This window comes from Acanthisitta chloris, unplaced genomic scaffold (genome assembly GCF_000695815.1).
Source record: "Acanthisitta chloris isolate BGI_N310 unplaced genomic scaffold, ASM69581v1 scaffold15495, whole genome shotgun sequence".
NCBI lineage: Eukaryota > Metazoa > Chordata > Aves > Passeriformes > Acanthisittidae > Acanthisitta > Acanthisitta chloris.
Window position 1 is genome coordinate 847 of NW_008672260.1, and position 14,341 is coordinate 15,187.

Genomic DNA, 14,341 nt, shown 5'->3' on the forward strand with positions numbered 1-14,341 from the left:
GGACAGGGGGTAGGACTAGATGATCTCTAAGCTCCATTCCAGCCCCTAAAATTCTATGGTTTTATGATTATTTAGTGTGTGAATGCCCAAGTTGTGCCATGTGAAACATCAAGCTGGCAGCTCAATGTACCACATACAATGTCACTTTTGGCATTTCTAACACACAGTTGGCAGTTTGACCCTGTGGTGAGTGAGGTGAAAATGCATGTCTTTGTGCATTAACCCCACCTGTTGTGCACTATATAAACCCACAGAGATCAAGGGCAAGGGGTGTCTCTGAGCAGTGCCCACAACCCTGACCCTCCAAACATGGTTATCTTGCAGAGTCCGTGGCTCAGTGGCGGCAGGAAGGTTGTGTTGCTGTCTGGCTTCATGTTCCCATCCTCCAGAGCAGATTTGTGGATGTGGCTGCTTCCCAAGGCTTTGCCTTCCACCACGCCGAGCAGGGCTCGTCCACCCTGACGCTGTGGCTGGGAGAAGGGCCCAGCAGGCTGCCAGGGTTTGCCACCCACCAGCTCGGGGTTGCAGGTGAGTTGCAGGAGTGGTTGCACACACAAAAAGACTTGAACAAGCCCTTAGGAGCAGGTTCAGTGGGAAATCATCTGTTCCTCTGCACGACCAGCACGTGGAAAACAGCTGCCTACCGTTAGGGTGATTTGCAAAGTGAGGTGTGTCATTCATGAATGCACCTGTACAAGTGTGTGTGGCTACAAACACCAGCAGAGAGAAGCTTCTCCAAATTGTTCCAGTTTGAGAAAATTGTGAACAACTCGGGGAGAAGAAAATGTCCTGAAGCTCTAAAATTTTACCTCATGAATAATGTTTTTAAACACCACTTTAAGAAACCTCTCTTGTCTTTCACCTTGCAGGTGAGAGAGAGTTAGAGGGTTGAAATTTCAAGATTCAAGTAGCTTTCCCAAGTGAAAAAGTTACCACAAACTTGTTAGGGGGGAAAAAAGGCATTTCTCTGCTCTGTGTCTTGTAGATGCTTAATATATGTATCTGCCTAAATTGTGCTCAAATTAAGGTCTGTAAATGTGGAAAACTTAGCCCAACAGGGATTGTTTGGAAGCTGAAGCAATTATTAGCCTAAATTACAGTGGTCTAAAAGCTGCTCTAAGCTGTGCCTACAAGTCTTCAATACATTTTATAAATATCTGGGCACAATACCCTTGCCTATCTAGACCTCCCACAACCACAGTTGGAAAGGAGTTGTTCCAAAAACTGGGAAAACTCCCAATGAACTAGATAAGACAATTTCTCCTTTCTTCTGTTTTTCTTTTTCCTCTAGCACAGTACAAGGGACTGATGATGAGCCCAAAATACTCTCAGCTTGAACTCATCTTCACCCAAATTCCAGTGTTACTGCCCTCTCCCTCAGCAGAGCTCCACAGATACACCATTCCCTGTCCCATCACTCAGTAATCAGTAATTTGGAGGTTGGTTTGGACCCTTCGTGTACTGGTGAAGGTTACATTAACACCCAGAAATTATGGGAAAGGGAGAGCAAATCTCTCCAATTACAACCATGACTTGTTTGTCCTTGGCCTGCAGGGACTGTGGGGGATGTTATTTCTTCACCAAGTGGTGGTAAGACCCGCAAATAGCAGTGTTAAAAGTCTAGTTAGGAAGGACTCATAAAAGATGGATTATTCCATGTGGCAGCAGCTCAGGTGAAAGTAAATCTTGGACAAAACCCTTGGAATTACAAAACGGTGCTGCTGCCGTCGGGAGTGAGAATCTTCACTTCCAAGCCAGCAGAGGGCAGGGTGGAAGCTGAAGACCTCCGATTTTTTGTCAATGAACATGTTGGAGCATGTTTTCCTGAGGTATGGAAACCTCACCATTAAAATACATGGCATTAAGCTGTGGTAGGATAGTGCATGCTCCTAGCAAAGGCACCGCGGTGCTCCTTGTGGTTGTCACTTGTGTGTGTGAGGACATGTCACTGACTGAAAGAGGTTTTACCTGAAGTGGCACTTGCACAGCTGAAAGTGCTGTTTGAAAGGAGGAGTGTTGTGACCCCAAGGGGTATCAGAGAGGACTTCATATAGGAAAAATCATAACTCTGAAAGACTCGAATAAACATAAAAAAATGCACTTCAGAACATAAGTGCAAGTAGGTGGATTTCGTCATTTACTGCACGGGTTTAAGAACTGCACAACATAGAATGTCTGTTCTTTTCTTCCACTTTCAAACCTGTACGTTTTCATTCATTATTGGGAGTTTCTTTGACAGAGGTGAAGACTTAAGGAAGGTTTTTTTGGGCAGGTAAACAAGTAGGTTTCTCTGTGAAATAATGACTGAAATGTGTTTCTTTTTTCCCTCTGACCCACTTGCTGTCAGTGGATGCGGAACACATCCCAAGAATACACTAAGCAGTGTGGGTATCACCTGGTATATGTTTATTCCATTCTCTTTCTCCTCGAGGAGGGAGAGCCTGGGGAGTGGAAGGGCATTGTTCTATTTTGAATTCATTCCATTGAAATACTAAACTATTTAAACATGTGCATTTGTAGTGTGTGTGTGTGTGTGTGTGTGTGTGTGTGTGTGTGTGTGTGTGTGTGTGTGTGTGTGTGTGTGTGTGTGTGTGTGTGTGTGTGTGTGTGTGTGTGTGTGTGTGTGTGTGTGTGTGTGTGTGTGTGTGTGTGTGTGTGTGTGTGTGTGTGTGTGTGTGTGTGTGTCAAACCCCAGGCATTTTATTTACAGAACTCAGTCCCTTGAGCATCCTGAGACACTGAGCGTGGTTGGCTGCCCGGCAGGTAGCAGCACAGGGAGCAGGGAACAGGTAGCAAGTCCCATTGCCAAGTAGACCAGCAGCTGGTTTTCCTCCTGTCTGGAATTTCCCACGCAGTGAATGCTGCACAGCCAGGGCTAGTGCCTCGGCATCATCCAGCCAAGGGATGACAAAGGTGTGAATAAGCAAGGTCAGGTCATATTTTACCAGACTACATGAGAGTCGCCAAGCCGAGAGTAGCAAATGTTACTCATTGGGCTTGGCCATTATTGTTTGGAAATAGTGGAATATGTGATGTGTCTTCCAGCTAACTTACTGCATCCGTTTGTAGGCGGCAGGATTTTCCACATGTGTGAAGATACAGAACAGGCTCTGGTGTAGGAAGTGATTAACATGTTTTTGAAAAGTATCTCCAACATTCTCCACCTCCCAGGAGGAAGTGTCTGCCACCCAGAAAGTGACATGTTTGTAAATATGCCACTAACAGTGGCATTGGATGACAAACTGAGGAAGGAAAGTGAAAGGAGAGGGAGAAAAGTAAGAGTCATTCCCATCTCCCTCACTTGTACAAGCCTTACAACACAGCTGTTATTTCCATTGCTACCTACCTTAAGGTAGTTGTTGAAACAAAATCCTTGGAGTTGAAGAGAGGGAGGGTTGACACACACAGGACCATGTCTTAGCCAGTTAGTTATGGAAATGCGCAAATTGAGCAGCTGCATTAATGTGGAACTGCACAGAAGGATGGAGTTGCATAGGTTATGATGGCCCAAGGAATCAAAAGTGATTTAAAAGTCATTCCCAAGCTGTTCTACCAAGTAGTACCTACTCCTGGCTGCTGCTGTTTACAGTGCAAGCAGTGGTGTGTGCACTCATTCCGTGGTTGACAAGTGCTTTTCAGCACTGACCATCATTGCACACAGGTTTACACCAGTCATAAATAAAACAGGTAGAATGAAGATACTTTTCCCCTCCATTACTCATTGTCTGGAGTTGTCTAAGGGATTTTTTTGCATGCTTTTCTTACCTGTTTCCCAAAAGAGAACATTCAAAACAAAGCAGTGTTGTAATAGTGACTACTTGGTTGGGTTACAGGTATAAACCTTTCCAGAAAGTCACCCTGGGGCTGGATGATATAAAACCCCAGGTACCACATTGTAGCAAGAGGGAGAGTGTTTGAAACCACAGGGCAGAGCCTGCAGTCAAAGTGATCTCACTGATAGCCACCAGGTGCAGCCCCACGAGGGCCTTCCGAGCTACACTTCGGGAACATGAGACCAGACAGCAAATCCTGTTACTGTTTTTACTTCCTTTTTGCTTTGGATTTAGGTATCTCTAGCAGAGATTCTGATCATCTCACTGAGAATTTCACTGCCAAAAATTACATTCACAGGCATCAGTTTCAGTGGAATAGAGGAGAAAAAACATTCTGTCTGTTTGGTTCAAAGTGCAGTTTCCTGCCTTCAGCAATCCTCCCTGGCCTCAGCAAACCACTTGCCTGAAGAATGGCTTTTCTAGAGAACAGTCCCTGTGATCACAGCATGCACTAAAGTTTTTTTCCTGCTTCCCTTTTAATCAGTACAGTACTTGAACCTGGACCACTGCTAAATATTTACAGGAGGAATGAAATCATAAAGTCACTAGCCATGGGGAGGCAGATATGTGACTACCCTCTTAAGGCACGTCCTTTGACAGATCTTGAAGGAAGATTGGTATTTCATCTTTTAAATATTCCTCCTACACATAAGTCTGCCATGTATTTTTAAAAAACAGGATGTTTTGAGCTGGACACTCACTCTTTAATAATTCCCTTCTGTGGAAATACTGCCCCATGGCATTTTAAATGCATATATCACCACAGATCTCTCTATACACTTCCTCCTGCTGTAAAATGACAAGCGGTTTTTTTATTCTTAACTACTAATTCGAAACCCAGGCATGAATGATGTGGGAAGAAGCTTGGGAAGCTGCACCACAGTGCTCATTCTGCTCACCACAGTGTGCTTTAAAATCTGGGAAAAATACCTGTTTTTAAAGCATGACCAGGGAGTGTGACATGATGATCAAACATGAAAGCACTTCGGGTTTAGAAAGTAGGAAAACTTGTAATATGTGGGAGAAAGTCATGGGCTGAGCATGAGGACATAAGGAAAAGCTGCACTTTTCAGTCAGACATCCTGATTTATTTTTAATCAAGTGTTACTTTTCCACTTGGAAGCAACATCTATTGATTAACAGATTTGACTCAGATTACTGCACAGGTCCTGTCATCAGCTGTTAGCTGGGCAGTACAGTACAAGTTCACAGATGGTCACCCAGTTGTACATCATCAGTACAGTCAGCCCACTGGGTACTGAACCTAACTAACCAGAAAACACTCAAACCTTCATTACAGCAGGCAGGAGTTTTGTCATGGATTTCACTGGAGAAAAATTCTTACCCTGAGGAGTGGCTTCTCGGCCAGAGGCACTGGAAAATTTTCTGTTATTTGAGCAAGATTACAGCACATCTGTGCTGGAGCAGCTTTGCTGGATTGTTTGGGTGACCTCCTGATCTTGCATTCTTTAGTTCAGATATTAGCACAGGCTAATTTTTCTTATCTAATTTGGAACTTAAATGCTGCAAGTATTTATCTTGATACTGCTAACTTTGGATTTTTATATAGGATACGTAACCTTTTCTGATATTTGATTGTCTCAGTTTTCCACCAATAAACCACTTTGTGATTCATCCATACAAACATTGCTAACTGTAAATAGTATCATTAGGGGCTTCTCATGCTTAATCAAAATATGTTAAATTTTGGTTAAGGTTGAACATAGTTGTCCAAGACTTCATCTTTGTCAATATTCTCTGTCTACCAGGTGCTGTTCTAGATGAAAGCACTGGAAAGGTGTTGGTTGTACAAGACAGACATAAGGTAAGTTTGTTACAGGATTATAAAATAAAGAAGCTCATTTAGATAGGCCTATTCTGTAGTGTAAAACAAAATATTTATTTTTGTTCCAGTCCAAAATTGTGGTAGTTGAAAGTCACGTCCTTGGAACACATTTATCAACAGATTGCTGTACTCCATTTTAAAGGGAAAAAAACCCACTTTGAAAATCAAGGGTACATTTGGATGCATCATTTTCATTTTATGTAGTTAAAACGATGCCAGAATCTCACTGGATGCACTTTTCTGTCTTCCCTGAAATAGCTACTAAGAGATTCCTTCTCAGGACCCAAAACGTTAGTAACTACAACACATTAATGAGTTCGGTGAGCGGGTGCTTTCATAGGCACACTCAATCAGACATGCTGGAGTCCTAACACAAAACAGGGATGTTTCTCTGCCTCTGAACTAATTTCCTGTAATTAGAGTAGTAGATTTTTATATTTTTCTTTACAATAAAGTAAGATGCCAAGGACTTTTCTACAGCAGGACCCTCAGGTTCACATCCAGCAGTTACCAGTGAAAGCACAAACCTACCTTGCCTGCTGGAGGCTCCAAAAGTGGTTCCCATTCCCGAGTCTCTAGGAATAGATCAGCACGTTGTAAACTTCAGAAACACAACATTTATTTATCCTTTTATGCACACAGAAATACAGAACTGCGTGCTTGCCTTTCAGCAGATATCTTAAACAGGTCTCGGAGAGCAAAGCCAAAAACAGCACATTCTGTATCTTTAGAAGGAAACAGTAGTTTCCTAAGCCCAGGACGTGTAAGGTTTAACTGCTTCATGTGTGGTTGGGTTACAGCTCCCTCACAGCCATTTTAAGTGCAGATACCTCTACCCAGTTCTACAGTGAGACACGACATGCTCCGTTTGGGTACTAGGTTCAAGTCCATACTCCCCAGGCATCACCTCCTTAGCCTCTAGCCCAAAACCACAAGAGGACCAGTCTGGCCCTGCTCTTCCCTCCAGCTCATGCTGAAAAGTGGGATGGGTATATTCCAGGTCAGCTATTTCAGCTCACCTTTCTGGAACAAAGCTGTCAGCAAAACGGCAAAAGTGATTGTTTTGTCTCTCCTCTGTATGCTTTTTACTGGCTGCATAAAATTAAGTACAAATACTGAAGTGTAAGAATATCCATACATTGATTTTTTGTGCAGTGAGCAAATACCTCAGTGCAAGCAAATTGGTTCAGACAATTGTTTCCCACTCTTGGTTCCACCACTCCTCTCCCTTCTCCTTGCCCATAAAATTAACAGTTTCCCCAAATGGTCTTCTAAAACAAAGGCTGTTCTGAAAGCTTAAAAAACAATTTAAAGAGCTGGTAGAATTTTAAGAGCTGTTTGGTTTTAATCGTGAAAAGACAATTCCACAGCACACAAAGATTTCCAGGAACTGAAAGCAAATCCAAAAGCCAGCAGACAAATGTACGTATTTTCCATCTGCACTATTTTTAATCTCTTACTTTAAATTCCTATCCTAACCCTTTAAGAATGCCCAAGAAAGAAAAAAACATTTTCCAAAGTAGTCACTGGGGTTTCCAGTCCCTGGAAATCACTCAGCTTCCCTCTCTATGCTACATGGACAAAACATAAGCTTTTTTTAGCCAGTGTACTTTTTTTAGTGGGTTAATTTGTAGGTGAAGGGTAACTTCTTCCTACATAAACTTTTAATAAGGAAGGAAAGAAAAGCACATGGAAGTCAAGGTAAAGCCTACAAATCTATGCATTTGGAGAGGTGTAAGGAGTGGGACTCCTTTAGCAGTGTGAGTAACAACACCAAGTCTGCACTTCATGTTCTGGTACTGAACTTTATTGCAATTCCATAACTGTTTCCAGCTACAAATCACACACAAGCCCTCAGTTTCAGTATTCCATAAAAATGACAAGTTACACTAAATGATTGTTACAGACACACAGAGTCATCTTAAAGCCAGTGCAGTATAGAACAGTACTACAATCATAATACCTGTTTGGAAGATTAAAAATATATATACATTTTTTTAAAAGCCAAAACCATGGAAGTGGAATACATTAGTGATTAAATATAAGATTATATAGTCTATAGCAGCTTTTTTTTGTAATATTCAACTACTCTATGTAGCAGCAATGTTGTCTAATGACTGTTAGACAGTTTGTGTTTTCAATCAGTAGATGCTTTGTTCCAATAGTTATACAGACTGTAGCTATCTCGGATCATCACCCTAGCAGGAACAAGGAAGTTCCTACTTACTGATGTTTGCAAGAGGAGTAACAATACTGAAACAAAAGTCATGTGTTAATTGTCTCCTTCATATTAGAGAGTACAACACAGGCTATACTTCATAAATGGTTTCTTTCCTCCAATACAGACTACAAATTCATGGAAGTTTCCAGGAGGTCTGTCTAACCCAGGAGAAGACATTGGTAAGTCCTAGGAGAACAGGTCAGACATCAACAGAATTACAAAGACATGAACACTACTGCAATACATTGCAACTACATCACTCCCACGATGGATTGTTTCTCTGAATTAACAATGCTAGATGAAGTGACACGATCCTGTGACCTTAACGGTAACAGGGTAACATTACATTTGGGGTAAAGAAGTTTTGTATCAATAACATTTACCCTTTTCCACAATTTGTCCTGAGTGAGTGCTTGGGGCCAGCTTATTTTTGTGGGCCTTTTGGATATGCTGTAATATGAGCCAGAAGTGCAGAAGGTTAAGGTAATCAGGATAGAACCTAAATCAAACTGCAGCAGGGAGCTCTCAGCTCACACTGGAATCCAAGGCAGTGCAGTGACCTCAGCGATGTTCTGAGCAAACTTTCCAGCTCTCCATTTTTAGGGGCAAACCAGAAATGAACACACTTGCTTCCTCCCACCCTTGTTCATTGGATTTGTTTAGCCTATTAGCTCTTTGGCACAGGACCAGCATTAAGTGCAGGGCCTTGGTCCTGTGGGCACCTGCTCCCAACCAGAGACACCAGGCACTCCTGTGTGAAAGGAAACCTGTCAGTTCTCCCCAGCACAGCACAGGTGGTGACAAGCACTGCTGCAGGTCTGTTCAGAGCTGCATGAACAAGGGTGTTTATGGAGAGAGAGAAAACTTGCCTTTTTCTCCTTGTATCTCACCCCTTAAAATCATGATCCACAGACTGGTTAATACTTAAACTGGGTGTTGAGCCCAGGTTTCTTGACTGTTCCATACCTTGGACATTCCTACTGTTTTAGCAGTCTTCTACAGCCATGTGTGGAGTGCTTGTACTCCAGTTCATTCCAACACATGGAGAAAGTTTCTAGTTACCAGCATATGGCTGAGTTGTAGTTTTCAGAACTCCTGAGTCATGTTTTAAGTCTTTTTGTCAAGCCCAGTGATGGAAATCAAAAATAATTGCTGGGCAATGCAAATACATTTCACACAGTGAAATGGATCCATGTTTTTAGAAGAATCCCAAACACCATGGTGGTTGTCCAGCCAGGCTCCTTCTCACTTCTAGTGACAGCAGCTCTAGGCCAGGAGATACCAGCAGGATTTTTGTACTCAGGGAAACAACTGACCAGCAGTGGCATTCCAGTGGGATTCCCCAGAGGGATACTGTTACTGAGTAAGCCTGCAGCCATCCCTCATAGAACAGGAGAGATAAAGGCTGGAGCCTGGATGTAGGCATTGGAAAACACTCGGGAGAAAAGTCTCTTGCAGCTTCCATCCTGCCACTTCTAAACTACAGAATAACACAAGTTATGATTCTCTGCATCACATCTCATATTACAAGATTATATAAATTAGTGAAGTATAAAATATAATAGAGCTCAATTTTCTTTTTTTATCCTTATAAACTCAGTCACTCAAGGGACTACATTTCAAATTACAATTAAAAATTGCAATGCCAATGCTTGAAGATCCTGTGGTTGTACGAAGTGACAAAATGCATGGCTGCCTACTTAAAGGAGTACAAACTGACTTGTGCAAGGAATATTCATAATGCACGTTAAGCAAAGTGCACACACTTCTGTGTTTCTGAAACTCAGGCCCTGGTGTTTCCTCTACTTTAACCGTCATTAGATGCTTATATATATACACATTTAAGTAAAGGGGAAACAGAGAAAGGCACTTTATCTAAAAGCAAAGCCAGAGCGTAAATGAAATCCCTAATTATTGCCATTTTCTTAACCATAGCCTGCCTTAACATTCCTCATGATCTCAGCTCTTCACTTCTGTGTAACACAACCACTTGACACAGGGATTTTTGCTTTGCAACCACTGTTTGAAACCAGGGGGCTGCAGAGGCCTCTCTGGGCAACACAAAATGCAATCTCTGAGGGTCAGTAATGGTCAATGAGTGTCTTTCCTCATCCGTATACTTGGTGTATGTAAACTTCACACAGCTCATTCCATGGCAAGATGAAAGTTGAGCTAAGGCAGAAGCATGTGCAATTAAGGGCCATTAACATACAGTAATTTGGCCACTGCTGGATTAATCATTTTGGTTATATATTGTAAGCCACTGTAAATCTGAATTACATCCAATATCTGAAACTACCCCTGAATTGTCTGCCTTGTTCCCCTCTGACATCCCAAGACACAAGCTTCCACAGGAAGGCAGATCTTTACAAGGTCTTTTACAAGTGCTGTGCTGTTGGAAGCAAGCCAGCACACTGACTGCTTGCTGAGAATGGACTAACAGAACCAGGCAACATGGCAAAACAGCTCTACACCATCACCACTCAAACAGCACACCACCAGGAGGTTACATTCATTTGGAAAAAAAAAGTATTTTACCTACCAGGAGTCAGCCCAGGCAAAGTGGATTTGACTTGACTACAATGGAGCTGCAGACTGTGGCAAAATGAGTGGAATATTAAAAAAATCTCATTTGGCCTCTTCAATTTAAGTTGTTATTTGAGAGAAAAATCTTTTTTTTGGAGGAGCACACCAAATGCACAGGTACAGCACAGATGCAGCATGTTTGCTGCAGGAACAGGCTCCGTGCTGCACTGGGGGAGTGGCACATTTGAAATGTCACTAGACACTCAAGATACACCTTGAAAAGGGCTTGGCACCAACTTTCTTCAAACAATAGTTTTACCCATTTTGTTACTCCTTGGGGCAAAGTGCAGCAAAACCGATTGGATCAAGTGATCTGACCTAGGTACAGGTGTTCAGCTGCACAGAGTCTGAACCCGAGAGCACACAGAGGCAAGGAGAGGAGGGGGACTTGGATTCAAAGGACTGCATGGAGGGTGCAGTGCTGCCTCGGATTAAGAGATCAGTGGAGCCAGCAGCCATCAGTGTCTGTTCCAAACCACCCCCTGTACAGCATTATCCAAAGGAATAATTCTGTAGGACATACACAAGAACGGCACAGAGCAATTAGTTTTGTCCAGGGACCAAAGAATTAGCTTATCCTTGTGTTGGACAAACAGACATTCTGAAAACCCAATGAAGCAGAACAGAGAGCACTTTGAGTTAGAGGTTGTCCATGATCCAAAGGTTTCAAGAGTGTTAAGTTACTCTTGTATGTATTGTAAGCATTGCTCTTTCCACCTAGGAGACACAGCAGTTCGAGAGGTTTTTGAGGAGACTGGCATCAAGTCAGAGTTCAAGTCCATCCTAAGCATCAGGCAGCAACACCAACACCCTGGAGCCTTCGGGAAGTCAGATATGTACATCATCTGTCGCCTGGAACCCTCCTCCTTCAGCATCAACTTCTGCCAGCAGGAGTGCCTCAGGTGCGAGTGGATGGACCTGGAGGAGCTCACTAGGACGAAAAACGCCACTCCCATCACCAGCAACGTAGCTAAGCTCTTACTGTATGGATACAGGGAAGGGTTTGATAAGATTGACATAACCATGAGGGAGTTTCCAGCTGTCTACACAGGCCTGTTCTACAAACTCTACCACAGGGAGCTGCCGGAGTCCTACAGACATGTGACAGGATAGCAATGCATTTCACATTTCATTACAGTAATAATTTACAATTATTATTGCAGTGCTGCATATTAAAATTATCCATGGACTTCTTTTAGGTAATTATTAGAAAGTAATTCTTTTTTCTCTAATAAGCTAAGAGATAAATTATTTCCAAGGTAAATACTCCTATAAGTGTGCATCAGATTTGTTTTTCTTTACTCTGTCAAGCAAGCATAAGGTAAATAAAATAGCTCTGCATAGATACCTAGCAGAAAACAGAAGTGTTACTGATCCTGAAAATACATTTGCCAAGTCATTTCACCTCCACACACACTGGCGCAATAGGTCTACAGAGCAATACAAAGACAGTATGAAACATTCATGTTTTAATCTGGTATCAGCTAAAGTAGTTAAAAGCAGCAAGTAATCGCTTATATTTTACTACTTTGGAGAGGAGGAGGAAAGTCGACGTCTTTAGTGTCATGTGACATAAGTGCTCGGAATCTGCCGTGGAAATCAGCTTTTAGCAGACATGGGAAGGAAAAGGATAGCTTTCTGTCCAGGTCCAGTTTTTGGTCCAGGTTTGTACTGTCCAGTTCTTTTCAGTGCCACATACCAATCGGAGTATTTCCGTGACCGGTAAGTGTTATAGTTATTAGATTCCAAACGCTCAAAAAAGAAACATTCTTCTGTTGCGTATTTCTAAAAGGGAAGGAAAGGATAATTGGTATAGCATCACAAATCACTTCTTCAGATTCAGGGGATTAGCTTAGCAAGAACGTGAGTTAGCAGCACCTTTGGTGTTAAGAAATGGACATGAAATGTTTCCCAACTGAGTTATCATGGGATGTGGGGGGCAGGGTGCACACACACTTGATTTTCGTATACATCATCTGTCAGGCCATCCAGTCAGTCATACTCATTTACCCAGAAAATGTTTGGGAATGCCAGAGGAAGAGAAAAGCTCATCATTAAAAAGCAAGCATGGAAAATATTGGGCAGCAGACAAGGAACGAGAACCAGTTCCCTAAAGGAGGAGGCTACATTCGTTACCATCCTCTGTTAATGTTCATTAATATATCCAGAGAAGTTCACCCTCCAAGAAGCGTAGAAAGTCCTTATTTCTCCACAAAGCATAAGTGACTCCAGTGCTTTCCTACAGGATGTTGCCAGTGTAAATATTTTGACACAGAAGCCAACATTTAGGTGACAGATGGGAATTAGACTTCATGAATTGTGTATTCCTTAACACGTGCCAAAGGCGACGTTTCTAAGCCGGACTGCTGCCCAGCAGGGGCGGAATGCCAGCTGCCACACTGTGACCCTCAGCCCCAGAAAACCCCTGGATATCAAGGGGTTTGTCAAACACGTGTTGGTCTAGGCTGCAAAGTGCTGATCTGGCAGCGAAGGCTTCCGCAGCACCTCGTGAAACACCTCTGCAGCCCTTCAGGAAAAGGAGACAGGAAGGGAAAACCCCCGGGGCAGTGGTAGGAAACCAGTGCCCCTTGGTGCCTGCCCTGCCACCAGACACTATTTTGTCTGCTGCCAGGCAAGCTCTCGATCCAGAAGTTTGAGTGACTCAATAAAATGCTGAGTGCAGGAATTTTTAACACGAGCAATCCTGAAATCATCAAGTTGATTCTCCCAGGGCAGATTAATTGCCTGAAAGAGGGGTAGGAACTTCCTGCCACAAGGCTGTTCTTCACTTATTTGCACAGTCAAACATCACCCACTGACTGATTCCTCAGTGCATACCACATCTGCCTTAGTGTCACACTGTGCCAATAACCAGCTCTGACATTCTGGACTTGGGTTAGGAATTAAGTCCTCAAGTTTGTTCATTCTCAAAACTGAAGCCGGAGGGTTAACCTGTAACTACCACAGTGGATGCAGAGAAAGGTGATGATCATATTCAGCCTCTCCTAACTACAGAAGGGCCAAGAATGCAGGTCATTCTCACAAACATTCCTGTAGCACAATTTTAAGTGGTAACATCAAAAGACAAGAATTTCCCTGCAAGTCAAATCCCTGAAGTCCAACAAAACCTGGTTGATTGTAGCGAAACCACATAAGCATGAGAGAGAACATTTGTATCACAGAATGACAAATTACTTATCCTGAAATACAAGTTAGTCAAAAGTGAATTCTTCCTTTCATGGGAAATTTCTTCATTAAATTAAATACTTGCATTTCATTCCATAAAGTGAAAATAATTCATTCTTAAATGAAACTGGAAAATCAAAATAAGCCATAAATGTTTCAATGTTTCCAGTAAAAATCTGATGGAATAGGTACATTTCTGCACAAATATTTTCAGTGAAAACAGCATTTTCTACGGGGAGGTTTTGACTAGCTGCATTAATAACCAGCCATTTCCTGCAGGGACCCAACTGGTGGAGATCACCTCACCCCCACAGCCGAGTCTGTCCGTACAGAGCATGAAACTGCTCGATTCAAAGCCCCAACACGCAGCTCTGCGGACAGAGCGCGATCGCTGCACGCACAGCGCCAGGGTGAGCTGCAACGCGCGCTGTGCCGCAAGTTGTTCTGCAAAACCCAGCACAGAACAAGCCCTAAGGACGTGTCTCAACAAAGTCATGACAAAAACATCCAACAAGATGACAAACAGGCCTGAATAATCATGGCAAAATTATTCTTGGATGTGTTGATATAGCTACAAAACCAGGACGCTATGCAAATTGATCCTTGACACTGAAAAGCGATTAAAAACAACAAAACAGACATTAGAAGAAATAGTACTCGAGGGACTGG

At 42.7% G+C, this 14,341-nt stretch overlaps 1 protein-coding gene across 1 annotated transcript; it reads left to right on the plus strand.

Moving 5' to 3' along the window:
• Window positions 1-324: 324 nt before the first annotated feature.
• NUDT6 (nudix (nucleoside diphosphate linked moiety X)-type motif 6) lies at window positions 325-11,681 on the plus strand (the record flags this gene model as incomplete). Its single annotated transcript, XM_009074451.1, has 4 exons — window positions 325-528; window positions 5,603-5,658; window positions 8,025-8,079; window positions 11,208-11,681. Coding segments are annotated over 4 exons (707 nt in total), but the record flags the coding sequence as incomplete, so codon positions are not given.
• Window positions 11,682-14,341: the final 2,660 nt, after the last annotated feature.